The sequence below is a fragment of the Camponotus floridanus genome, unplaced genomic scaffold (genome assembly GCF_003227725.1).
Source record: "Camponotus floridanus strain SB8 unplaced genomic scaffold, Cflo_v7.5 scaffold49, whole genome shotgun sequence".
In the NCBI taxonomy this organism is placed as follows: Eukaryota; Metazoa; Arthropoda; class Insecta; order Hymenoptera; family Formicidae; genus Camponotus; species Camponotus floridanus.
Genome location: NW_020229647.1, coordinates 558,168 through 585,654, shown reverse-complemented (window position 1 = coordinate 585,654; position 27,487 = coordinate 558,168). Strand labels below are relative to the sequence as shown.

General features: G+C 36.2%; 1 protein-coding gene across 5 annotated transcripts in view; it reads left to right on the top strand.

The window, feature by feature from the left end:
* Positions 1-27,487, top strand: part of LOC105251501 (RNA-binding protein Musashi homolog Rbp6) — a 591,643-nt gene that overhangs the window by 344,229 nt on the left and 219,927 nt on the right. For all 5 annotated transcript variants that reach the window (XM_025412217.1, XM_025412214.1, XM_025412215.1 and 2 more), the window contains 2 exons: positions 2,185-2,269; positions 23,077-23,118. In XM_025412217.1, the coding sequence (XP_025268002.1) occupies positions 2,185-2,269; positions 23,077-23,118 (127 nt within the window). The remainder of the gene's footprint in view (positions 1-2,184; positions 2,270-23,076; positions 23,119-27,487) is intronic.

Here is a 27,487-nt window from a genome sequence, read left to right as displayed (position 1 = left end):
GAACGAATCGCGAGCTCAGTGACGTCAAGTACCTTCATGCCCTGATTCGTATACAGTGCTTTTCACTTATGTTCAATTCTTTAAACAATTTTAATCAGTTGTTGAAAAGATATATTTCTTGATAGAAATTAGAAAATTGACAAATTAGACAATCTCCCTTGATGTTTATTTTCCTTGATGAATATCAAAGAAAAATTGATTTTAAATTGTCAAATTCTAAAGTGAAAAATTGTTTGCAATTTCTGATTTGCAGGGTCATTGTAAATTTTTAAGGATTTTATTAGATTTGATAGAGAATATTTAGGTGAAATCAAAACTGAAAATTAAGAAGCTGTTAATGTATCATTTAATAATCTTTTTGTTAATATAAAAATTGTACACATTCTTATGCACGCTTTCTGTATATTAATTATATAGCAACGTTGTGATAGCTACTGCGATTCTTTGTTATAACCAGAAGTAAAATTAATTGTATACAACATCACATACTAATACAACACGCTAGAAACATAGAAGCTTTCTATTGTACATTTTGTTGAACTTTACTGATGCGGAATAACGATCGCTGGGATTTTTATCTTTCAATTTCGTGTATGTACGTAATGCGTGCATCGCTACTTCTCCATTCTTCTTAGATGCACCCTTTTCAACTTTGTTCGAAATCGTATCGCGTGCTTGAAGAAATCGATATAGAAAGAGGAAGTCGTCGCGACGCTTTCACGCAGTTCGTATTAGATGCACGAGCACCGTAGACGCGAAGGAAAGAGGTGATGGGTGGATTGAAGGGTATGGGTTGAGGGCCCGGAGGGGTCGGCTCCATCAAAAATTCAATCCATACGAGTATTCGTTGTTTCGTCTGCGAAAAGGAAGCGGAAGCAGTAAGAGAGGCGTGAAACGTTTTGTAGAATTCTCGAGACGTTGCCGGCAGGTTTCGGAGGGATTCGTGAGCGGATGAAGGAGATGAGTGAGAGGAAGAGAAAGAGAGGAAAAGGAGCAACGGCGGAACCTGCCATTCCGCAAAACAGAAAAAGGGAGGCAGCCGAAGAGGAAAAGAAGCGGAAAAGGGGTTTGCGCGAAAGGTGGAAGAGAGTATGAGCAGGCGAAGGGGGGAGAAGGCAAAAGCGGGTAGCACGGTGGCGCGTTTGGTTCTTGAAGCATGTGTGCCCCATAAATAACATGTAAATATTTTCAATAACTGCCGGGGCGGCCCCGGCATGAAAAATGCAAACCGCTTTGCGTCCGGCCCTCGACGCGTTGCATTCCCTCGTATCGTCGTATCACTCATCCCCTGTTCGTGGATCGGCCGGCGGCAGCCACCCCCTTAGCTCACGGCGTCGAACTGTCTTTTAATATATCCGTGTGTACACCATGTCTCGCGTGAAATTTATGATATAACGGGCCGCGCCGGGCCCGATATTCGTTTCACTTTAATCTTTCAGTTTCCAATGTCGCCGGCGGCTCTTTCAAATTTGCATAGGTTTCTGAAAAATTATTAGCTACTCTCGTGTCTAGTATTTTCATTTGTATAAGAAATATTACTATAAAGTATCATTTGGTTAAATTTTACACATTTTTAATCTATAGTCAATATATCGATAATTTTTTCAGTATTGTTTTTGTAGCTATAGAGCTTAAGAGAGAGCTATATTTTTTTAACATATAAAATATATTTATTTTATTGTCAACTATAAAACGAAAGATTAACTCAGTGTTAATTTTTCTATTATAGATAAACTTGTAATAAATAATGTCGATATATCTCGTGAAATATTTCAAAGTGATGAAATATTTCCTGCCAAAGTAACCGTTTTGGATAATTTTCAATTTGCGGATTAAAAACCGACATTGATGAGTTACGTTAATGACTACTCTTAATCGCGGTTTTAAAAAAGAGAAAATTACCTTAGAGGATTAATACTATCGTATTCCGCGATTTACGAGAATTAATTAATGCAGAAATGTGTTACGCTTTCAGTTGGTTCTTTTTTATATGATCGTGCGCTTTGATGTATGTGCTACATCGAGATATGTATCTCGCAATTTATTCAATTGCAGCATGCAGTTACTACCTTTGTACGCGTTCACGATGGAAATACCATTACTATCAGTAACTGCTTGCTTCATTAATGTCGCGAGCAACATGCACACATTTAAACTAAACATTTCCTTTTTGTTTGTTTATAGGGGCTTTGGGTTCATCACATTCGCAGACCCTGCCAGCGTAGATAAAGTGCTAGCACAGGGCAACCACGAGCTAGACGGCAAGAAAGTGAGTAATCGTTATATTTTACTAAATTAATTTTAATGATATAATCGAACCTTAAATTAATATTTCTGACTTTTCTATTGTTAAATGCGAACAACCGTATATTTATTGTCAATCAACTTTTCTATAGTTTATAATACTTTTTTATTAATTTAATTTTGTTTTTTGAAACATATGAAATCATTTTATATATAAGATATATCGAGAATATTGATTATATTGATTAAAGAAAGCAATTTTTTTTCCGCGAGATTCTTTTGATTACAAGTGCAATATTTACCGCGAAAAGTGTAAGAACTGTCTTATACTGTAGAAAAGTATGATTGGAAAAAAATATACAAATTGTGCGTGGCTTGATCGAACGTGCGTCACGCGAGCAATTAATTTTCGCATTCAGTCGGAGCTGCCGTCCCGAAGTAATTGAAAGAGCATGCCACGAGTCGATCAAACCGATTGGTAACTGCAGTTCATAGGTATATTTCGGTCCAGGATGTGTTCCCAACATCGATTCCGGCAGCAAAATTTTATTCGCGTTTGAAACTTCATTAATTTAGCGTTCGAACGTTTCGTTAGCGTTGTTCCGTTTCGTTCGCTACAGCCTGAATATATCATTCATTACCTACATTTTATAATTGCATAAATAGTTCGGTTATTAACAAAATGTTGTCTTCGCGAGTGGTCCGAAAAAAAAATCAATCGTAGAAATTAATTTAATATTTTCTTAAATAATAAATCTATTTAACATTATATTATTTGTCACAATTTCTTTATTTTAATATTCTTAATATTGAAATTTTTTCTATTGCAATATCACTTTTTTGAGACACATGAGATTTAAAGTAAAGTTCAAATAAATCGTTTAATTTTTATTTAAAATTAAAAAATTACATTTTGGAAAATTGAATTACGCGAATTAAATTGAAAATTAAATTCTGACTTTAATGATAGTTTGATATTTAATATTTAAAACTATTTAATCGTAACAAGACAAATCAAATATGATAATAAAGACATTTACATTTTTAAGTTTATCAATATTGAAAAATCTGACATGCAATAAAATCTTTTTCTACTCTAATAAATTGCAGTTATATATTCAGAACGGCGAGGCGCTTTTATTATTAAATTTGATAAGAGCATTAAATCTATTGTAATTCAAGAGATGTAAATCGAAACAGTAAAGTAACGACTTATTCCAACTTTGTTTTATATCTGTCATGTCCCATGTTTAAAAGTGATAATTATTACCGTAAAAATATAGTACCGTAAAAAACTTTTTCTAGTATTGGTTAAAATAAAGCCACGCTATTGATTGAGTTCCTACGTATAAAAAATTTTTTTCGTTATTCACCGAAAATATATCTCTCTATCGATTATCACCTTTTCCTAAGGGATACCTTACACACAGCAGTAGCGAGCACAGAACAATGCCGACGGTGCGGCAATTAATCGTGGGTCGACGTAGTCGTTTGGCAAACGCGTCTCTTATTCGCTCTCTGTCTCTGTCTCTCCCTTTCTCGGCAGAGCAATATTCGTGGAATAATATCGTAAGACGGCAAGCGGGCTGTATGGCGAGAGAAATAGTTGCGGACATTAGCTGTCCACTGTGCCATAAGTAGAACGACTCCAACGCCAGGGCAGCCGCCTAAGTGGCCCCGAATACGCTTAAGCGAGGGGCAACCCCGTTCGTATCCCCGGCTCGCATAAATTTCGCGTAATTCGCTCCGGCTAATGCAAATTGCGAATGCACGGATCCGGAAGCTAACACCTTCCCGATAGCGGGAAGAGAATATCGCGCGTATAGGGCAACCACCGGCGCATCCTATTAAGGCTCCCTCTTAAGGGATGAGATGTCCTCATCCTCTAGTACTCTATCTGCCTTTCTTCCTTCCTCCCTCTCTCTCTCTCTTTTTCTCCTTCTCTCTGTCTCCCTTTCCCTCTGAACAAAAAGGGAGAAGCGAGGACGTACAAGGAATGCAAACGCGCGGAAGCGCCCGTTGCTTTGATTCGCTGACAAGTTTCGCCGCATTAATTAGCGCGGCCTTCGCCCCCGCTCTCGTTAACGAACCGGGGACTCTTAACTTGCGCTAACACGCGAATATAAATAAAGTAGGACAAGAGCGAAACACGCGGTATATTCTACCGGTAAGTGTAGTTGTCACGAGAATATAGTTTCTCTTGCTTTGTGCTTCTCATTTTATGTGTATGAAGTTTCCTATAGAGAATAGAATACAAGTATTACCTGAGATATAATCGGAGTTGTAATTTGTTGTGACATTTGTAAGTAGTAATGATACGTCCTGTTAATCGTAGATTAAAAAAGACATATAATTTTAATTAAATTATTTTAATTTTTTCATAATTTTTTTCATAAATTATATATAAATATATTTATACAGAAGAGAATATAAATCTTAGAGAACGATACAATTTATTAAATACGTGCGTGATTGAGAAAAATTGAAAATATTTCGACCAAAATGAGCGAGGAGAAATGTTTCCACGAATGCGAACTGGACGTCAATCCGATTATATATAACATTATCGAAAATCAGCGCAGGTTAGCTCACACGAGAGCAATTTTACGGGTCGATATGCCAGACGTTTCTCTCTACCTGACATGGACAATGATTTTGCAACGTGCCGCGTAAGCACCCGCTGCGGCACAATGCTGATCGACGATCAGAATAGCCAGCAGATTCTGCTTAATCGGGCCGGGTGCTGATTAAAAGAATGCGCGGGTCGAACGTGCGCGTCCTCGTTTGCGTACCGTTTGATCTCGACAGGCGTAGCGGAAGTAGCCAAATCGGCTGTATTCGCGCATGTTTCGTCCATAATGCAGGCGCACGTAATACGGGATCCGGAGCTATTCTCCATTCTCTCATTGAAGATGAACAGCACAGATTTTCTTTGCTATACGGAACTTTACACGGATTAAAGCTTAAAAAAGAATAGTTATTACAGTATAATTACTAATAATATGAATTAAAAATTAGAAACAAAAGAGTTCACGTTTTAAAAATATATATGAATAACGATATTTTATTCTTCGATCATATTTTACGAACAAGTTTTTTTTATGTAATAAATCTGTAATTTTTAAATGCGGTCAAAAGAATTGACATTATTTTTGCCAATATTTCATTTAAATTAAAAATAATAAAAAATGAAAAGATTTAATGAGATAAATAATAATATAACAATATAATATATAATTATAGCTTTAATATTCTTGAGAAAATCTCACGGTAATTCATCAAACAATCCATACATAAAATTGTAGGTTTTAATTATAAAAGGAATATATGTTGCAGGAAAAATTTTTTATGAAAGTTGAAAAATTTACATTTTAAACTTCTTGTAGAAATGCATTTTCGAAAATAAGTTTTAATTTCATGATTCCATTTTATGGTATAACTACAGAGATGTACATGATATAAAGATGACTTGAAATAATACGAAGAATACGACGGATGCGGGTGATGAGGTCTAAGAAGGAAATCGTGAGAAGGAAGGAACTTTCAAGGATGCACGCGAAATTGTGGAAGCTCTTTAGAGCTCTGCATGGCCCGCATTCCTGGATACCTTCAGACGTCTCGACGGCTTTAGAGACGTATCGTATGAGAGCACGTGGTAGACGAGAGAGTCTGTCCTTTCCCTCATCCTTCTACTTTCTTTCCTCTTTAAAGAAGAACGTTTTTAATTCTTTTGAGAAAATATCAGTTTTATTATACCAAGAACATTGTTAATATAAAATGCACAAACGATTGTTTACTTCCTTTTGACCTATAATTACTCCAGCAAATGTGAAGTCAATTTTTCTTTCCTTTGGAAATGCATCATATTTAATATTTTTCAATTTTTGTTATTCAAATATTTTATTTATAGAATTTTATTCATAGTTTCAAACGTTAAATATACAGCTCAAAGAGATTTGTAACGCGCTGACTTGTTATCAATTTTGAAGAAATATTACATTAAATAAAGTAACAAGAAAGTAAAAGCATATATTTTTATTGAAGTTATCGGAGAAATATTCTTGCGGGTCTGTATGTATTAAAATATATACATTTTGTTGAGAATTAACTGAAATGGGGCAAAATCTATATAATGCTGAAATGCGGTTTTCCGATACTTCTGTGAATGTAGTTTATTATACTTATACAAATTGAAATTCTCGCAAATCCTGATTGCAATGTCGTAATGTAATTAAATGAGCTTTTTCATAAGATGGCATTAGAAATCGATATTTTTTAATATCGCAATTACATGCTCACAATAATATCAATTTTTATAATGACATAGATTGGAGTGGAGCATAGTGGAGAATTAGAGAGTAGAATCTCTTTTTGCTTCTTTTTCTTTTTATTTTGAAGATATGGAAGATTAAATATCGAATATTACATACGCTTGTGATATGTTCAAGTCTTTGCAATTTTTTCTTGCTGCTATTTTATAGATTTTTAATTTACTTTATGTAAAACATTATTATAAACGTGCGCCTTTTCATGTATTAATCATTTGTTTCGAAAAAGTGATTAAATTTACAATTTGAAAACGTTGTAAATAATAACAATATATAGTTAATATTAGAAAAGATGGTCACAACTGGATTTGTGCGACTTTTAAAGTAAACTGAATCTCTTTTTGATACTGTATTTCTAAAAGAGTCTTATCTAAAATATAGTAAAATTTGCCTTCCAATTCTTTTCTTTTTTTATTATCTCTCTTTTTATGTTTCTTTGCATTTTTTTCTTTTTCGATCGATGCTTAAATGCCTCGTGTGCGTTTCAAACAGTGGTTCGAAAAACGCTGAAATATAAGCAGCGTCGCTCATCCACGGAATAATTTATTTGGACAGCCCGAAGCCACTAAGCCCTGCGGAAATTGTCTGCAGTCCCTCGCAAAACTCCTGTGCTACCTCTCTCCTCGTTCTCAGTCACTGTTCTTTTCGGCCAACTCTTTTCACTTCTATACACTTTCTTTCTTACATCTCTCTCTTTCGTTTTCTCTTCCTCGGGTGAATCAACAATACGAGAAGCCTCCATTGTCGAATGCTTTTAAATTTGAAATACAAATCGTCCATCTTGCCACTTCTTATCTCGTCTATCCCACTCATTCACTTGAGTTATCGTATGTATAATGTTTGAAAAAAATCCTTCATTTGCATTTTTTCCATATATCATTTTTTGTATTCAAATTTTTTTATTTGAGAGACTTTTCGAAAAAAATCAAATCTGAAGGCAATTGTTGATATACTCAAGAATATATACATTTTTTATTATTTATTTTATATTATTTTTTATTTGGTATTTTTGTAATGTTAACTTCAGTTTTCAACAAGTATTTGCTTGCTTGGAATATTTTAACGTTGTTTCTTTATTATAACTTTTAAAACGATAAATCCTGAATTTTGACAGAAATCATTAAATTTATGATTCAAATAGTATTACTTTGAATACTTTTTCAGATTGTTCGCTCAGCATTGTTCACTTAAGCCAATTCTTTATATCAATTCAAATCTGCAAAAAAGAATTATAATCTAAAGGATTTGCAATGTTAGTATTATGTGGCTTATTAAGATTTCACTCGAGAGTGTTGATTCGCATCTTCCAAGAAGACTCGGGATTCCTTGGGAAACACAAATGTAATTAGAAGGCACGGAAGCGGAAGGGGGATTAGTCACTTTGTAATCGTAATTCGGGAAAGTTTATGGCCCGCGGTTTATGAAGACGCATCCCGTCGAGTCGCCGGGAAAGTTCTGGTTATCGCGCTAACGAATTAAACCGATACAGCCGGGTTGCGGCATCTGTTACTAACGGCTTAACTCACTCGCCCTTTGCGTTGGATATACGGAATACAGCCGGCATGAATATAAGTCGAAACTGGGGCACCTACATCAGACAGTTGCGGAAGGAACGGGAAATAAAAAAATCCCATATATCACGGGCAGAGAAATCAAGGAGCGGGATAGTGAATTCATGTAGCTGAACTATCTACGAAAAGAGCTGGGAGACTGCAGAAATAAAAGATGTTTTCTCACGTAATTTATTGTAACGATTCTTATCTTTTTTTATTGCGAAATTTATATAATAGATGTATACATAAATGTAATCACATATATGTATTTCTTTGGAATTTTCATGATACACTTTCATAAATATAAAAATTGTAATACAATAAAAATGAATAATTACATCTCATTTTTATTTCAAGATTTACTGTTGAACTACAATCAATGTATAGGATTTCGAGTAAATTTTCATTGATAGTTTTAAAAGGATTACTGATATATTACAATATTATTCAAACTTAAAAATATGAAATTATATATAATCTTATATATTTTTTAACGTGTATAATAATATAATTAATACGTAAACAGAATACATTTTAATTAATGAAATAGATGAAACGGGCAATTAGTTTGTAAGTATCACAGTTAGCATGGCAGTGGATTTTAATTGATCGATTATTCGTCACGGTTTATGTATTCAGCGTCTTTAGGGGAGCTTAGGAAGGTTTTTGAAGGTATTCCTCTTCACAAATATAACAGAAAAGCCCACCCTTGCGGCTTTCGATACCTCGCCCTTTGATTTCCGGCTTCAGAGAAATGCGATCTCATTAATGACGCATAACATCAACAGAAACTTTTCCGTTCAATTTCTTCTTCCTGTCACGAAATAAACTATCGCTGCCAGTCGAACAATCAGCACTAGAGATCTGTGGGAAAAGTGGAGTGTAGTTATAAATCATAAAGAAACAGGGAGTCAAACAGCTGTTATGCAAATGAATTTATGGCATATGACAAAAAAAGGAAAAGATATTTTAGAAAAATGATACATATATACAAATATATATATATATATATATTTGTACTGATTCTTTATAATTGCTATAGACATATTAAATTTATCTTTATTCATGTAAAACTGCTAAATTTATATTACATACACGTTTGCAGCCTTAACGAGCTTGGAAATTACAAATGTAAAAAAAGGGATACACTATATCTTTCGTTAACAGCAAACATTTTATACTACAGCTGTATGTGTCATGTATATTGAGCACAGCGTTTAACTAGAAGCTGGTTATCAAATTTGTATGTGACACAAACAGAATGTTCACTACGCTTCCTGTATACCAAAAAGATTTTGATTCGGTATGTCAATTTTCTACGAAAAAATAGGGGCGATTGGAAACTTTACAATTTAGTGTTTCAATAGATGTGCCCGTTATTTCCTCGTTTCTAATTTTTAATCAACAAGAACACATTCGTATATATTCTCTGTGTGATTTAATTATTATATTTATATTTGCTAAAGCTTTCTCATTGACCTTACCTACAATTCGCTTTAATGACATTGAAGCTGACATAATCCATCAATTTTTAACGGCTTGTTATAATTTACAAGCATCAACGCCAACAAACGTCAATGAGGCAAGAAAAATTGCATTTGAGAAACCGTTAAAGATTCAACGGATGTTATCTGTCTCGTTGGTGAAGATTGATGGATCGTCAATGTCTTTAACGAGAATTTGAGGGAATTGATGAGCTGAAAGTTAAGTGCTTGTTTCATCAAATTTGAGATAATTTTTTCTTGAATAATAAGGGTATTACGAAACAATATTAAGAAATATTATTTTAATAAAAATCAATTTTAATCATAAATACACGTATAGTATCAGAAAAACCTTGGAATAAAAAAATTGGTTAATATTATCATTTATAGATGCAAATGAATCTTTTATTTACATTTTATTGTATTACTTATTTTTTCTTAAATTTTTATTTTATTATTTATTATTAATAAATTGTAAAATTACTCAGAGGTTTTAAACTAGCACAATATTTCCTTCTCTCTTGGATCGTATGGGCGGAATCCGTACGGCCTGTACGCTGTATATGACGATGTATCGTAAATGTAAAATACCGCGTGCGCGTTGTAGGCTGTAGGTACCTCTGCCCCTGGTGTGTATGAAGTATAAATAATTAGTATAATATATAAGCGTCCTGTACGGCCGTACGCGGGTGCGCCGTGCGCGGTTTATCGACATGACCCACGGCTTTATTTCGAGGACGGCTACATTTTATCCGTTAAATTAGCACGCGTTGTCCGGGATTTATGTCACTCGTTTTGAGGAAACCATTGCCGAGATAGATCATTTTGATGCGATATTAAGCGACAAACGGAAACAGATGCAGGATTCGATATTTAAAACAAAACACACCACCGGAGATCGACACTGCAGGTGTTTCATCTTATTAAATCAACATTAAAAGAGCGGGGCATATGTGCTAAACGAACGAAATAAACGCGTTATCGATTTATTGAAAGCAAACTGATTTAAAGCTACAAAATTTAAGGCTATCTGCGAAAATAATGGACGTGGCGAATGCTGCGTGAGAGAAAAGTGATATGCGTATGATGGTCCATTCTCCGCAACCCTAAGAGAGGACGGTGTCATGTTTCTTGGTGCCGAAGATGATGCCCTAAAAGCGTTTCTCTGGCCGATTCCTTAACGCAACTTGAGCTAGTGACGGCGTGCGAAAGTTTTATTTGCGATAACAAGCGATTAAAAGAAAAATAGAAAAAGCAAGGAAAAAATATAAAATATTTTTTTATAATATATATGTCAAATATATTTCATCATTTATCTTTCATAAGTATACACTATTTATATGAATCTCATAAATCTTGCTCATTTCAGGCACTATATTCTTGATTGCGCATTAATTATAAATTATGTGTAATATATTCCAACAATATATTTATCCAAGAATATATATTGCTCAGTATTGTCGCCGCTTATTATGTATATAAAGATTGATTATATAAAAAGAAATATGCAAATATATCTGATATTTCTTGTAATGAAAATTCTTGGCAAAATCTAAAATATATTTTTAGCGAAAATTATACAAAATATTGCAGAGATGTTGCAAATTGATCAGATTTGATTTTATATGAAATTTTAAAAGTGTAAATAATTAGCAAGACAGTATTTCTCGATTTTTAAATGGACTTAAATTTAAGATAATCTTAATTTATAGTTGCGACAATTTTTAATATCAAAACTTAAAAATATATACAATATATACTAATTGAGATCTTATTTTTCTTTTTCATCTCGAGAACTACAGCGTACATCCTCGAATTTTTGTATCTTCTCTTCAACATTCTGCACAAATGTGTAATTTGCGTAATGAACCGCGATCGCAAGAAGTAATCCTCGCGGCTTCTAGGAGTTTGCTGGCCAGTTTGCGTCACGCGACTTGGCAAAAGGGAGAGCACGAAGATGAGGAAAAACGAGGATAAGGGCAGCAGAGAAAGGAAGAGGACGACGAAACAGTCCATTTCACCTGTTTCTCTTGCTCTCTTTCTTTCGCTCTCGTTCTTCGTCTACTTCCCCTCCCAGCCTCTTCAACTCGTCTCATAGAGCCGCATTCTCAGGCGATCCATTTCCAGATTAAACACGCGTAAAACTCTACTCCCATGCAGTACACACAAGAACTACGCTCCTCTCCTTTGCTTTCTTCCGCCTTCCCATTCCTCTCTTTGCGTTTCAGGTCTTCTCTTCCCTTTGAACATATAGAGATCTCGAATATTCCCTTCGCTCCACACCTCGGAAAGTAGATGACAGGGGAAAAGGCTCGCGTGCTATCATTTAAAATCTTTGTAGAAACGAATTCCTTGATTTCTGACAAACGGGATATATTTGCTTAATCGTACGTCATCTTGGGGAAGCCCATCAAAAAGCATAACACATTTTTCAAATTTACCAATTATAATATTAATATTTTCAAGCATTAACGTGATATACATTTCTAACAATTAAATTTGCTGCAAAATTACGTTAAATTTCAAATTCATTAATATTGATATTCTATAGGTATTAATATTAATGAACGCGAGATAAAGGATAAGTATAATAAATGTTTTAATGATATTTCCGTCACGCGATCTTATCAAAGTTATCGGCAACGTCTGTTTCCTTAACGGACCAATTTCCGGTTATCGGGCATGTTCGAGGCGAGGTCAGGGTCGGCCGAGATCGATGAGAACGACGTTAACGAGGCGTTGGATGCAGGCACGGACGAAGGTACGAGGCAAGCGTTATCGTTTAAGATGGGACGTGACGTCGAAATGGAAAGTACGAGGGGGGAATCGCGCGACGAGGGGGAGGACGAGACGCGTGCAAGGCATTCGGAGCACAAAGCTCGTCGGGATGATGGGAATGTTTTGCCGAGGAGGGTGAAACAACGGCACGACTCGGCTCGCGGAAGGTAGACGAAACGAGAGATACAGGGTGGGATCTATTGAGCTCGTCGTGCGGCTCTGCTACGCGCATATTAACACGTCATAATAATTACGAATGTAATCAGCGACGCGCGCGAGAGTTTCCTGAATCGCGCGTTTTGCTTTCACCACGGTTGGCCGCCTCTTGCTCCTCCGAGGAAGAGCGGACTCGCGCGACGTAGATGAAAGATCTTTCCCCGCGAGGGTAGAATAAAAGTTCGGAGCATGGCGGAAGTGAAGGGAAGGTTCTGCCAGAGTTTTCACGCTATCTCGCCAATTTGTATAATGAGACTGAGACTCATTAAAAGCGAACAATGTTGACTGATACGAATGTAAATATTAACAAATGTAACGATATTTTTAAATAGTATATTAAAAAATTTAATTTTTGGTTGAATAAAAATTTTAAAAAATAAATTGTGAACACAAACAATGTAGAATTATTATTAAACATTAGTAGTTTCTGAAATAAATGTTGTGTAACAATTTCATTGTCGAGAAAATAAAATTTTCTCTTTGACAATTAATACAATGATGCCGAGTGACTTTGGTCCCTAAATGTTGGATTTAATAGAGCACAGAAAATACAATATGGAGGAGCGGCAGTTTCCAAAGAGAAACATTATAATCCATTGTACAAGTTGGAGAACGAAGAGCGACGGAAAGTCTTAAGTAATCGTTAGAAAATCAATGGCGAGTTCTCAGGCAGTGTCTCACGGACAATGTGCAATAATCCACGTCGAGAGCCGAGGAGGCTGCAGGCTTTCCCACGAAATAAGCGGTTAGGCAGTCGGGAATTGGGGAACGTGTTCGAAACGCGGAAGTGTGTCCTCCATCATCGAAGTTGCAACTTGTCAGCTAATTGCATAGTTCGCCTTCTTGCCTACAAACATCCAAATCGTTACGAATACTTGATCGAACTTGAGCTTTCCTCTTTCAATCTTTAGTACGCGTATTTTCGATTTGCACGATTATGCTTCATATAATATGTTATTTAATATAAAAAGTTATATTAGTTAAAAAAAACAATATTAAAAGCGATATTAGAAACAATAATAATTAATTTCATTATAAAATAATACTTTTGGAATGATAATTAAAATATATAAATAAAAATTACAACATATTTCAGGATTTATCCGCGTGGAATTATATGCAATTGATTATGAAATAAATAATAATAATAATGTATGTAAATAATTGCACATATAATTGAGGAAAATCGATAAATGCAAAAATATTTATGTCAGAAACTATTATTATACTAATCATACGTTATCTGACAAACGATCATTAATTTTGTGAGATCTTGATGCGTTTACTGGATCAGAATTCTTCAGCGAGATATTCCGTCGCGGAATCAAAACACAAGTAGACGAGACGGGGATGCGTTGTTGTTCCAGTCGCTTAAATAATTCATAAGCAATATCGCGCCGTGGGTCGCGGTCACGTCTCGGCTTCCCTACTGATTGGCTCGAATTTACGAGCCATTGTCGCCTGATTGGCCGCGCTTGTGCGACGGATGGTGGTTTCGTAAAGAAAAGCACTTTATCGCCCGAGAGCATTGACGCGCCTGGGCGAGCGGCGTTGCCGCCAGGAAAGAGCATGAAACGCTTTCGGTAATTCCTCTAAGGCTCGCCGTTTTCTCCCGTTTCTTCGTCGTCAACCACACTCCCGATTTAACCCCGTCGAATTCTTTCGTCCCGCACAAAAGCTCCTCCCGCGATATTCCAATAGAAATGGGAAATATCCCGCGCTCACTCTTGCTTTCTCTCTGTTTCTCTTTTTTTTTATTTTCCTATGTGCTCCTTCTTCTTTCTTCAACATTCGTTGCTCTTTGCGAGGTACTTGTTGGCGCCATTTCACCCGCGAAACGATATCTACTTCGACTAGACGTATTGTTGGATACGATTATAATCCCTGTATCAATCGAATTTCAAATTAAATGATTATTAAAAATTTATTCACGTTTTAGATATTTTTATGATTTACTTAACATAAAAATGAGAATACTCAAGAACGTAGCGAAAAATTTTACTACACGGAAGAATAGAATGCTGCATAGTCCCAATTTTTCTATTTAAATTTCTTAGATCACGTTTGCTATATCCGTGTGAAATATCGGCGCAACGTGTCGATGCTTCGAAACCATTCCGTAAACTCTCCTGAAGTTTGCACGATACCTTCTTCCGCGACGACGGCGTGAGTTTGCGAAGGGATATTATTATGCCCGCTACACACGCTCTCGCGAGTTGCAATTTCGGTTCGGTCTGGTAGACCTCGTTGCCTGTGACACTTTGACGCAAGCTCGGAGCAGAGAACGGTGTCCGGAGACTGCCTGTGCCAGGCAGTTATGAGTTGCTTAATTGTTTTGTCACTGTTCGTCCCGACCTCGTCGCGGCAGCAACGTTCTCGTTGTCGTCGCTGTCGTTTGTCTACGTCGCGGGGAGTTTCTCGAAATCGTTTCCGGAATAGCCACGACTTGACCCTTCAATAACTTGGACGACACGCGAGATTCTGATATCGCGCAAAATCAACAGGGAGGATTGCATTGTTCGTTAAAGATAAAGTTTACGGTAATCATAGCAGACCAGCAGCGAATTGACAGTGCAACTTGTCTAAAATAATTTAGTTTTCATGACCTTTGATAAACATAGTGTGACACGTGCATTATGCTTCATGATACGCTATATTTTTATTTTTAAACGATTATTATTATTTTTAACAAACTTTTTAAATTTGCAAATTGCATAAAAAAAGCAATTTCACAGTTTTTTTGATTCCATAATCAGCTTTTATCGGAGTATTTTATTATAATATATTATATTTTTCATCGTTTAAATTTCTTTCATTATGAAATAAATAATTTATTGAGTTATAAATAATTCTAATTTATATGCTTTGTGCAATAATTTATAATAATTGTGTAATTTGTGTATATTTTATATAGTTTGATACTTGTACAATTTTTTATGATTATGTTTGTTATAATCCTCGTTGCAATTATATATATATTATAACTCTCTCTTCTTGCAACATTTAATTATTATCTAGTCGTTTTTATATTTCTTCCTGCTCCACTGCTGTCGGTGTAAAAAGCCAGATGGCAACCGTTAAAGGGATACATCGTGCCGTGATATTGGCTGGCGCCGAATGTCGGTGACGCTGTCGAAAAGATTTCTGACAAGCGTTGTTATTAAAAATCCGAAGATCCGTGAGTTCGAGAAACGAAACAAGTATCTGCCTGAGAGAGTTTGTGAAATAAGTTATCTATATATATTTGATATTTAAAATAGAATCTTTTAAATTCAAAAAGTGAAACATTAGTTCATGCATCTTTCGGACAATCTTGGTGAATTTTTTCAGTTTTGTAAAGTGATAAAAAAGCTTAAACTAAATTAGTCCAACTACCTGATCAATACAAAGTAGAGTTAAAATTAGTAGTAGCATAAATTTACTTGTTCTATTTTGCAACTTGTTTTGTTGAGAGCAGCAACCTATTTGAATTAATTTTTGTTTATGCAATCGATCTTTTTTGATGTGATGTTTCGTTAAATATTTCAATTGATACGATAAAATCGCATTAAGCTCTTTTATGCTTTTAACGAGCTCTTTTATGCTTTTCATTAGCGAAATTTTCTAGGGTTTTCGCCTCGACCGACATCGCAATAACGACATATTCGTTGCGCGGGAAAAATAATGTGCGCCGAATCGAAACGGGAGTCCATTTTTATCGGCCTATACATCTTGACGGTAATCGCGGTGGAACTGTGAACAAGACGCAGAAGGGTCTTGGTACGCAGCTGGCGCGAATATTAAAAGCAATCGCTCTCAGTCCGGCGTAATAACTGACCGCCCGATAGTATATAGTTGTACTTGCAGTTGTACTCACCCGCGCTTTGCAATTCGCACTTGTGCGAACAGAATAATAGTCATCGCTAGGAGTTTCTTTTTTATTTAGTTTGACACGTTTCATACAACGTGAAAAGTTACATATATATAAAGTTCCTAATAACAGCAAAAAATTAAAATTATTTAAAATACTGGCTTCAAATTCTAGATATTGAAAATTTTTTAACAAGTGAATAATGCTTAAAAAGAAAAATTAAATTAGGTTTCAAAAAATAATGAAAAGTTTTCTTTTACTTTACGGCTTGGAATACTTGACAAAAGAAAAATTGCTATACATGATAATATTTTATTATATTTTAAGAAAAAAATTAAACCATTCAAGTCAAAAGATAGAATTATTAAAATTTATTATTTAACACAAATTCAAAGTACAAGAATCCGATATTAATGATGACGCATTCTACATAATTATACGTGCAGAAAATATTTCTTTCTCATTGATACAATAGCGAGTGTGCTAAGCGAGGATGAAATGTACGAGAAATGAAACACTGATGTTTCTTCATCGTAAAACTAGAAAAAAGCTCGCGAGTGACAAAGGTAACATTTCGCTCAAAGACTTGAGTTACATGAGACGAATACACACGACATCCCTGAGCATCTATAGATCTGGTAAAGTTAAAATAAGCTAAGTATACATATGTAAAGCGGAGTTATATACATCTTTCATATAACTTTTATATATTCTAATCGATTTTTGTAAAAATACATGCATAAGTATAAATAAAAATAATCGTTTTGAAATTGTTCTATAAAAAAAAGTTGACATTAATTTTCATAAACTAAAAGTAAATTAGAAAGCATAATAGAATTGCAAAAATAATTCCCTCTTAATAAGCATTTCTGAAGATTGAATCTAAAAGAAATTAAATATTTCTTTCCATGGCTCTCTTAGATAGCGCCTCCGTTTTCACACGGAGGCGATGACGTCGATGAAATAATGGGAAGAAAACGGGGGAAAAAAGACCGACACGGGTCCGGCATGGCGGAAATGATCAGTTGCAAAATCGCAGCCGCGTATTTGCCTTTAATTTGCCGAGCGAATTAACCGAATATTTGAGGCAGGTAAACGCTATACCCATCCCATTGTGGTTGGGGATGAAAACGAATCGGCAGTGTCTGAAATTTAATAATAATTCTCTCGTCTCCGAATCCCTACATCGCCAAATATGACATCCCCGATGAATTCCCGCTGTTTCTATCGCCATCTCGCTACGCGAGTTCGATGTTGTCCGAACGGAGACTACTCGGGATAGAAATAAATTATAAGCACTCTCTTTGTTTAAATAGCTAACGAGCTGACGGAAAACCGCTTCGTGGAAATAGAAATATAGATAAATAAGCTATATAGCTTGCCGAACCGATCGATCGCAGCGTGATTCTTAGTTAATCGTGGTATGATTTTTAGCTCAAAAATATACGAAATAAGAAATTTCACTCCTACTTTAAGTCTGCATATTTGTAAAGCGGTCTCTTTTCACTTACATGATTAAAACTCTGCAATATTACACTCTGACAGATAAACATATGGAAGATTCAATGAAACCAATTCTTACGCATTATTCAGTTTTCAATTTTTAATAGTTGAAGTGCAGGCGCAGCCATTATATTAATTTAAAAAGATTATGAAGATATTCTCATAAATAAAAAAAAAATGTATAGTGTAAGTTAATACTTACTTATTTTCCTTGTAATGTAAGCTCTTCGTTTGAACCAAAAAAAAAAGAAAATATAATGATCGATTGATGTAATGAAAGTCAGTCACACTTTAATAAAAGTTGAGCAGGTCTGTTACATATAATATTTCGTCTCCAGAAAAGCATTTGACAAATTTAATGAAAGAGATGGATTCACACATATTTCTTGAGATCATTACTTATTTTTAGGAAAGTTGCGCTATTTTTCATTTCATTAAAATAATTGAAACAACAGAATTACTCCAGAGAATTCTGAAGACATTAGAAAAGTAAAACGTAGAATATCGTTTCTTGACAATGCAAATGCTTCAATGCCAATTGCTCCGGATTCGTGGTTTTTAAAAATAAATTTCGTCTCTAAATGACGAATGGTTCACGTGTACGCAGCTTTGGAATTCTGCCGTCGTAATTCGAGCCGCAAATCGTTTGTTCCCTCGACGTTATAATAGAAACTTTAACGTTATACGGCCTCCCCGGCTATTTCCATGTCTCTTCTGTCTTTGGTACGAGCGCGCGGCCACATACCTCGTATAACAGTTTAACCAGCATTCGAATTCCTACGGAATTAGCGCGAGTTCGCCTGTGAAATTTCTCGTTCGCGTTATCCGCGGATGCAGTTGGCCGTGGGAGAAGCAACGAGAAAGAGAGAGAGAGAGAGAGAGAGAGAGAGAGAGAGAGAAGAGTCGAAGGAGAGGAGAGAATTGAGGTTTCGGAGGGAGACCGCTTACGGTCGCGATGGTGGCAGCGACGGGACACGCGACGGAAGAGGGAAAGGTGCGGGGGTTCGCGAAGAATGGCATCGTGAATTACTTTTCCAAATGCTCCCGATCCGACTCGAGGCTCTCTCCTTTCTACCGCGCCCCTTCAGGGTAGAAGCATCCAGGGGTAGGTGGCTCTTCCAATTTCCAGGCGTGCCAACCAGATTGAATTTCTATCGTCGACGACGACGACGAAGACGACGAAGACGACGACGACGACGACGACGACGACGGTTGGCGGCCGATCATTTCGCGAGATATCGGGTAACTGGGTTATGTTTGCGAAAATGGCTTCGAGCCTCTCGATTTTTCTCGGTAATGCTACCCTCTCCGTTCCCGATAATGTTCTCTTTCTCTCTTGCCAGTCTCCACGCGCCTACTTTCTCTCCAGTCTCTATCTTTTCTCTCTAGGTTTCATTCTTCCTATCTCCTCGTTACCAACTCACTGTTCCGTCCCCGCAAAACTATCGTTCGGTGAGACGAATCAAATGAATGCGACATCGAAGGCTCTTACGTTGATCGATCGAACGGCTGCGAATTGTGTCTCGTTGACAAACGTTTATTACATCAGATAGAGAAAAATGATTACGACAGATAGCATCATTCTCCTTGATATTTATCACCGTACGCTGCAATATGAATCTCAAGAATCCTAAATTAAAAGTTTGGGTTGTAGAAGCATATTAATTACAAATATATATTAAACTACGACTTGTGGAATAGCTATCAAATTATAAAGCAATCTATATATTATCAAATATAGAGCTTTAGATATTTAATAAGAAAGAAATAACTGTGAAATATAAATTTATTAAAGTATATTTTTTTGCAAAAAGTAAGTCTCGGATGATTAATGCACTCAAATTTTTTCCGTCTCGTTTATCCTTGCCTCTATAAACGAGAATCGCTGGTTGTTCCACTTTGTCAATATCATATACATATATATATATATATATATATATATATATATATATATACATATGTTTGCATGTATATATTCGAACCATAGTTATAGCGTGCAACTTCGTATCCGACGTACGACATGCACAGCGAAATCCGTTGCAAATAGCTCCTGCGGGTGCAGTACCGAAGTTTGAAACGTACTCTTCCTTCATCCCCGCCTACCTTTTCGTCGTATCGGCAGGCGAGATCAGAAGAAGAGATATTACCGAAGCGAAAGAAGACGATGGAAAGACTCTCTCGTCGTCGTCGTCATCGTCGTCCTCGTCATCGTTGACGACGATGTTGAGACGCCTCTCGTCCGGGAGCGTGCGAGCGACCGGTGTGAACTTCGCCGTAGGGGATTATGCAAACGGGAGTGGTTCCCGAGATCGGGGGAGGAGAGAGATAGAGAGAACCGCGTCGGGGTGGATGATGACGGTGACGGCGGGCGGGTTCTCTTGCTTGTCATTACCACGTTCGTGGCTTCCACCGCCCGGGGTGTCGGCCGCTCTCTGTTACGAGGAAGCTTGGGAATAGTAAAACTCGTCCCCTCTCTCAGTTTGCGCACGAGAATACATTTTCTTTTGTTTTTCCCTCTCCTCCTTTTTTTTAAGTGGCGCTCCGATGACGCTCTCAAAGCTAATTACAAGCGTTCGCTGGAAGCCTCGCATCGACCTGATAAAATAATTCGAGATCGCGAAAGAGCGCCAGGTGAAGCAAATGAGAAAATCAGGATTCTATAATTTGTGAACGATAACAATGGAAGCGACAACTCACTCAAACTCACGTTTTGAGGATATTCATATCGCTTCGACTTGTTTTTGTTTAGAAAATAAAATCTTAAGCGATAAAATAGGTAAAAATAGAAATCTATTTTTGTTAATAATATACAGGTAATATTTTTGTTCTGTCGTACTCGTAAATATATGTTGCAAGTATAAGTTAAAGAATTATCACATTTATAACTTGTAATAGTTAGCGAAACAATGGTAATATGGCATGACGAAACTCAAAACTAGGTAGTCACATTTAGCACTGAATGCGCGCCGAGAATACAGATGTTGTTTCATTTAGTATTAGAACAACTGGTGAAATCGGCTGATCCCTTCGTGTTTAAGTAATAGGATGGTATTTTCAGCAAATGCTTAACAATAAATATTCTTGTGGATTTCCGTGAGCTTAATGTTCATGATGTTATTTATCTCACGGTACTGTAAATAATACAAGTATTATATATAAATATAGAGTAGCTCATAATAATGTAACATGTTCATTAGAACTTTCATTAATATATGTACAATAATTTCTCTTACGTCAATTGTTGTAATTTAAACAAACTAATTTTATACAATGCCGTTTCCGTCTGTTTCACATACATAAGAGATTTTTAAACTTTATCTAAATATATATAACTTTTATCTAATAATAATTGCGCGCATAATTAAATTTAAATTACAGACTTTTCGTTATACATTTATTAATTTTTAATAAAATTTTTTCATATAACTTATTAATTGAGATTATGAAAAGAAAAGATAAATGAATCAAATAAATTATGATTTTCTTTTAATCTTGGAACATTCTCTTTGATAATTTCGTTTTATGAGATTTATTCTTAAATTTATTTGATTCATAATAGAAATTATTGATGGTAGAAATAACTGTTTGGATATTGATCCGATATTACATAGTATGTAGCAAATTGAAAAGATCTAGATAATAACCGTTAATAACCAGAATGATAGATTCGCATGGTCAAATGGAAAATGTGGTAACGTATATAAAAAGTAATCGAAATATAGTGTGATCCAAAGCAGACCTAATCAACATAGTTCTATTCATTGATCGAAATCGGCAGCAGTTGGGGAATTTGAGATTAGATCTTCGGAATTTGATCAAAGCGTTCAGAAATACACTGTATGGATATTGGCGAGGAATAATGGCTTTAAATTTGAATCTGTGATATATAGAATCTACTCATATCGCTTTACGGTCGAGAGTGGAGTGTAGATCGTCATACATTCGCAAAAATATCACACATTTCGTATAAAAAAAATTCTAATCAAATTTCACAAAAATTTACGCTATTTAAAAAATAACTGGTTATATTATAAGCCATATATGCCATCAAATTATGTATTATAAAAAAAAAATATATATATATTTATGTTATTATAAGTATATAAATAATCTATTGTCTTTATTTTTTGTATAAAATGTCAATATTTATAATACACAGATTGCCATTGAAAATATTCTACATAATACTTATAATACATTGAAAATATTCTTGAATGTAATTTTTTAAGATTTCTTTTATTCTTGCAAAATAAAATTTGCTATTTTATATATATATATATATATATATATATATATATATATATATATCGAAATTCAATTTCCTGTTAAATTTCCAAGTATTCCTTAATTCACTAGTAAACGTGTTACATTCCATTGATTAATAAATGTATCCTGTAAATTTTAAATGATGAGAAGCGATTGTCGTGAAAAAATCGATAAAGGAGCATTTGAATCGGTTCACCGCGTCCGAAATTTACGTGGGTATTGCGCCGGAAGTTCCTTGGTTTTTGTGGCGTATAGAGTTCCCAAGCCTTCGCTTTTTAGTGGAGCGCGGAACATAAGGTGCGCTTATACGTTCGACTTAGTCGATGTGTTTCATCTCCCTCGGGATGGTCCGCGAAGTGAAAAGAGGCGGAGGTAACCGAGAGTTCGGTTAGTCGACTCGGAGTTCTCGAGAGCACCTACTCTTTATTACTATGTAATTAATTGTAATGGGGATTTCAACTGGGAAAACAGTCCGGCGAGAGAACTTCCCCTTTTGTACGTTCGTTCATTCTTGTTTCCTCCCTTTTCTCCGCGTTTTCCCACTGCGCTCGCGTATAATACGTATTTTCATATTTGTTTCTTCTCTTTACCCTCGCAAACTCGCAGGCGAATAAGATTTGTCCCCGAGTTTGAATTCGCATGTGGCGCGTAATGTTCTTTCCGAGGTTATATCGTCGCTGTAGCGAAATTCTGGGATTGTGAGGCACTTTGTTTGAGATTTATTATTGAGAAATTTAAATAAGTTGCCAAACACAGATATTTATTATTTTATATTATATATATATAAAACATTTTTATGTATTAATTAAATTTGAGATATTTTATTTAATTTCTTTGTAATTTCTCTGTTTTAGATCGACCCAAAGGTAGCATTTCCTAGGAGAACACATCCAAAGGTAAGAAAACTTATTATATTAGTATCTCTGAAACTTATTATATTAGTAATTCGCTGTTATTATAATTCGAGTCTCTCTCTCTCTCTCTTTTTCTCTTTTCATCGTTTATTACTTAATATTCAATTGCACGAACATTTTTGAAAATTGTTAAAAATATGACCAAAGCGATATATAATAACATAAAAACTATTAAAGCTAAATGCTGAAATAACGGTATCATCTCTGATACTATCAATAGTTTAATCTTGTGAGCATCGAAGTATTAAAGATTGCCATTACGGATGCAAACTTTATCGGAAGTAATTCTAACGCGAGAAATCGAAATGGTTCGTCCATTTGCGAACGCTGACGTTTATCATAGTCCCAACGGCGTGGCGGAAATAAAAAATAGTGGGTTAACGAGAATTACTCGTACCAGGATTCGCCACTACGTTCATTTGAAACTCGCTATTTTTGCCGTGCGTAGAAAAAGCACGGATGTGGAAATGCGGCGGCGGTATAACAGTGGCAAAGGGGCGAGAGGGGCAACCGGGAAAGGGACGAGCTTAAAAAGTCGAATGATGACGCATTCGGAGGGCGTGATTGAAGAGGGAATAATAAAGCCGACTCGTCTCTATGCAATAAGAGCAATTAAACGTAATTTATTTCGAAACCCGGAATTACTTCCTTGCTAGCTAGGTAATCGCGGCAACGAGAAGGGATGTTCGGCCGCGTCGAGGAAACGCGCGCAAAGGACGAAAAACTGTAAAGTGGGACGGGAGGAATAGAGCGCCGATAGAGCGAGCTGGATAGAGGGAATTGTACGAGTGCACGCATACAGAAGCGACAACGGTAAAGTGGCGAGAGAAATTTGCGCGACTTAATAATATAAATGCCACGGACGCGAATTACCGGCGAGTGACTGAATTGCGCTAATTTTAATTGTACTCTTTCCCTTCTCCCGGTGCGACACGCTCTTTTTTTCCGCCGCGGCTATTCCTCCTACCTTTGTCCATCGTCGCGTTTTTACGTTTTTACGACGCGTGCGCGCGGCAATCTCTCTTTCCAGCCCCATCGCTCGACCCCTCGCTCGACCGCCACCCTTCCAGCGTTTTATTCCGATGGCAGAATCCGAAGGGACATAATTTACGACGCGCGTGTGGCCGAAATCACGACGCAGCGAGTGTCGCCATATATATATATATATATATATATATATATATATATATATATATATATAATCACGCGTCTCACCAATCGAAAAGTGTCAGGCGACTTGAAAGTGAATGAAACATTTGCCGCAAGTCGAGGAAAATAAATTTTTAAATCATGAGAGAAATAGGACAATCTTTTTGGCGTAGACTTGAAATCGGAACAAATGTCACTTTTATGTTGCATATGACAATCTTGTTTGGAAGTTCCGACTAAATCTCATCTATCACAAACGCAGAATATTTCAGTGCCAAAATTTCGAATCTCGACTTTAGAACTTTAGCTGCGAGAAATAAAATATTCTTGGAATAAACATAAGAGATGGAGATAACTTTTCGACGCAGACAAGGTTTCAGAATGTTTTTAATATTAGAAAAATAACAATCTACGTACATGTATATTTTATATTTTTTTATGATTGTTTTCTTAATGTTTTAATAATATCGTTTGAAATGCATTTTCTTTCTTTTATTCCTTACATCTAATTAGATTTTAAATATAAAATAAGATAAATATCGTTCAATCAAAATTAATCTGATTGAACGATATTTATCTTATTTTATATTTAAAATCTAATTAGATGTTACACAATATTATATTGCATACAATGTGTGTTAATAAGCAATATTACAGTAGAATCTATGATCGTGAATATAAATAAAATGAAGTAATTAATTAAATATGTCAAGGTAAAAATACTTAGATTTAAAACTTGGATTCTAACAATAATATATTTCACTAACAATAAAGTATCTTTTTAGTATTAATCAAAATAATTCAATCTCATATTGTATAATATAATCCAATTGATGACTTTATAATCAGAATTTCAGTTTCTGAAACTTTCAGGAATATGAAATTTATGCCGCGAGCCGTCTCGCAAACTAATGTGCGAATACATGGTGTTCGAAACACAACCGTTGCGATGCATGTAATATATGTAACGGATGTAACATATATGAGTTTACCGTTTTGGGAAACGGATATGAGACGAGGGAAGTGTAATTTTCATAAAATAACGCACCGACTTCTCCAAGCTTCACCTTTATTCCGCGCCTTCGTACTTCGTAAAGATTTGAATAAGTTGCAATACCCGCTTTGAGATTAGAAACAATAGTAAATTCTTCATGCTTGGTTTGATTTGTAATATTTGCGTAAATGGAAAGTAAAATATTTACTTCACATTTTCGGAGATTGTATTAATATTCTGTACGCATATCTTTTTATAATTGTATAAAAGGGATACAACATACGTTTATTATTCTTTAGAATAAAGAGAGATGTGAATCCTGACAATTTTTGTAACAATTTCTGTAACAAACTAAAGTCAATGTGTAACGAATTTATTCATATTGCACTTGATTACGGCCTGTTCGATTAACTTCAAATGTCTTTTCTTACGTCATAAGAATATGATCCGTTATTTTGCACGACTACACACGATGCCTTTCGACAATTAGGAGAGTCAAATTAATATCGTTCGCTCGCACAGTTATACAAAGGAACATTTAATACCGCCGGTTCGTCAACACCTAAAACGCATGTTAGATCCGCTGAACTTTAGGAGGAGAAACGGTACCCGCTGCAAAGTTCATTGAAATGTCACTGGGTGCTCCCGCGCTCGTCGTAACAACCTTCTTGAGACCGCACGCCGGAAACGCTTTGTTACCGCACTTCCGGTCTGACGGAAATGGCGCAATGCGCTTCCGACACGGCGGAAAAGTAGCGACAGTCATTACCGAGCCCTTTCTTTTTTGCTTTATACCGTTCCTTTGCGGCGAATGCACGAAAAAAGGCTCCGGCAAGGATTTTTACCGCTTTTCGGGAAAATGGCAAAAGGCGTACTTCAGATAATTGTCTGGAAGTTTCGTAGCCAAAGAAATGAATACCCGCGGATAGAGATCCATTTTTAATGAAGAATATACTTACCTACAATATGGTGTGTGCAAAAAAGATTAAATGAATATTTATTAAATGACGTAGATATATCTCTCGTTCTCTCATCTCTGAGAAAATGTCGGTCAAATTAAATAATGTAATGCGTGCAATTCAATACGAGAAGCAATAATATAATCGCGAAATACAAATTGCGTAACAGTCTGTGCGTGTAATTTAAAAAGAAAGTGCATTTTTAAAATATCGTGTTTTGAAATCTGTTTAATCGTGTATTCCATTTCATTGCTAGAGATACGAGCGTCATGAGTGCGTCCGACCGCGAAGGGGTACTTTTACGTAATTCAGTTAGGGTAGGAAAGCCCCGTTTGGCGATAGTACGACGCGATAACTCGCGTCGTAACCACGATCTAGAAAACTATGGCGAAACGAGGGATAAGAGACGGAAGGTAACTAGCGCGACGCATAAACCTTGCTGGCCATCGATGGCGTGGCCTCCCCTTAGTCGGAACGGACGATAATGGCATCGCCAACCCCGGTATAATACCCACTTGTTACTGAGTAGTAATACGTACACGCAAGATACACAGACGTTATACACGCGGGAAGATATTACTCCAACCGCGCCGCAAGCTCGAGAGAGGCGAGATAGAGAAAATAAAGATGCGAAGAGGGACGGAGAAGGAGACGGAGAAAGCGAGAGAAGATGTACCTTCGAACGACGCGCGTGAGAAAGAGAGAGGATGCGGCAAGGGAGAAGCCGATGGGGACGGGTCAGAGTGAAAAAAAAGAGAGCGAGAAAAAGGGTGGTTGGCGGAGGGAAGGAAAAGCCCAGGAAGAGAGGGTGGGAGAGCCGGGATAGTTGCACCATGTCTCGCGTAACGAGCTGTCGGCTCCCCAGGGTGTTCAAGCTTCCCTTCGCCCGCTTCTCTCTCTCCCTCTCTCTCTCTCTTTTCCTCTTTCTCTCTTGTTCTCCGGCCCTCTTCGTCCACCAGCAACGTCTCTACCTATGTGCCCTCGCAGTGCCGTCCCGTATTCCGCCTTTCACGAACTCGTTTTGTTTCCTCTTCGAGAGATATCCACCTACTCGACGCGAGCGGGGCGCCAAGTATCGTCGATATCCAGCAGCCTCCGATCGCGCGACATTCTTTACCATCGCCGCGTCTTAATGTTATCCTATATGATTCTTTTGACTTTGCCTCTCGCGGAAGCCTCGTCCTTCGCGCCTTTTTTTCGTCCTTTTTCTTCGGCGGGCATGCGAATTCGGATCGTAAAACTTGTATAT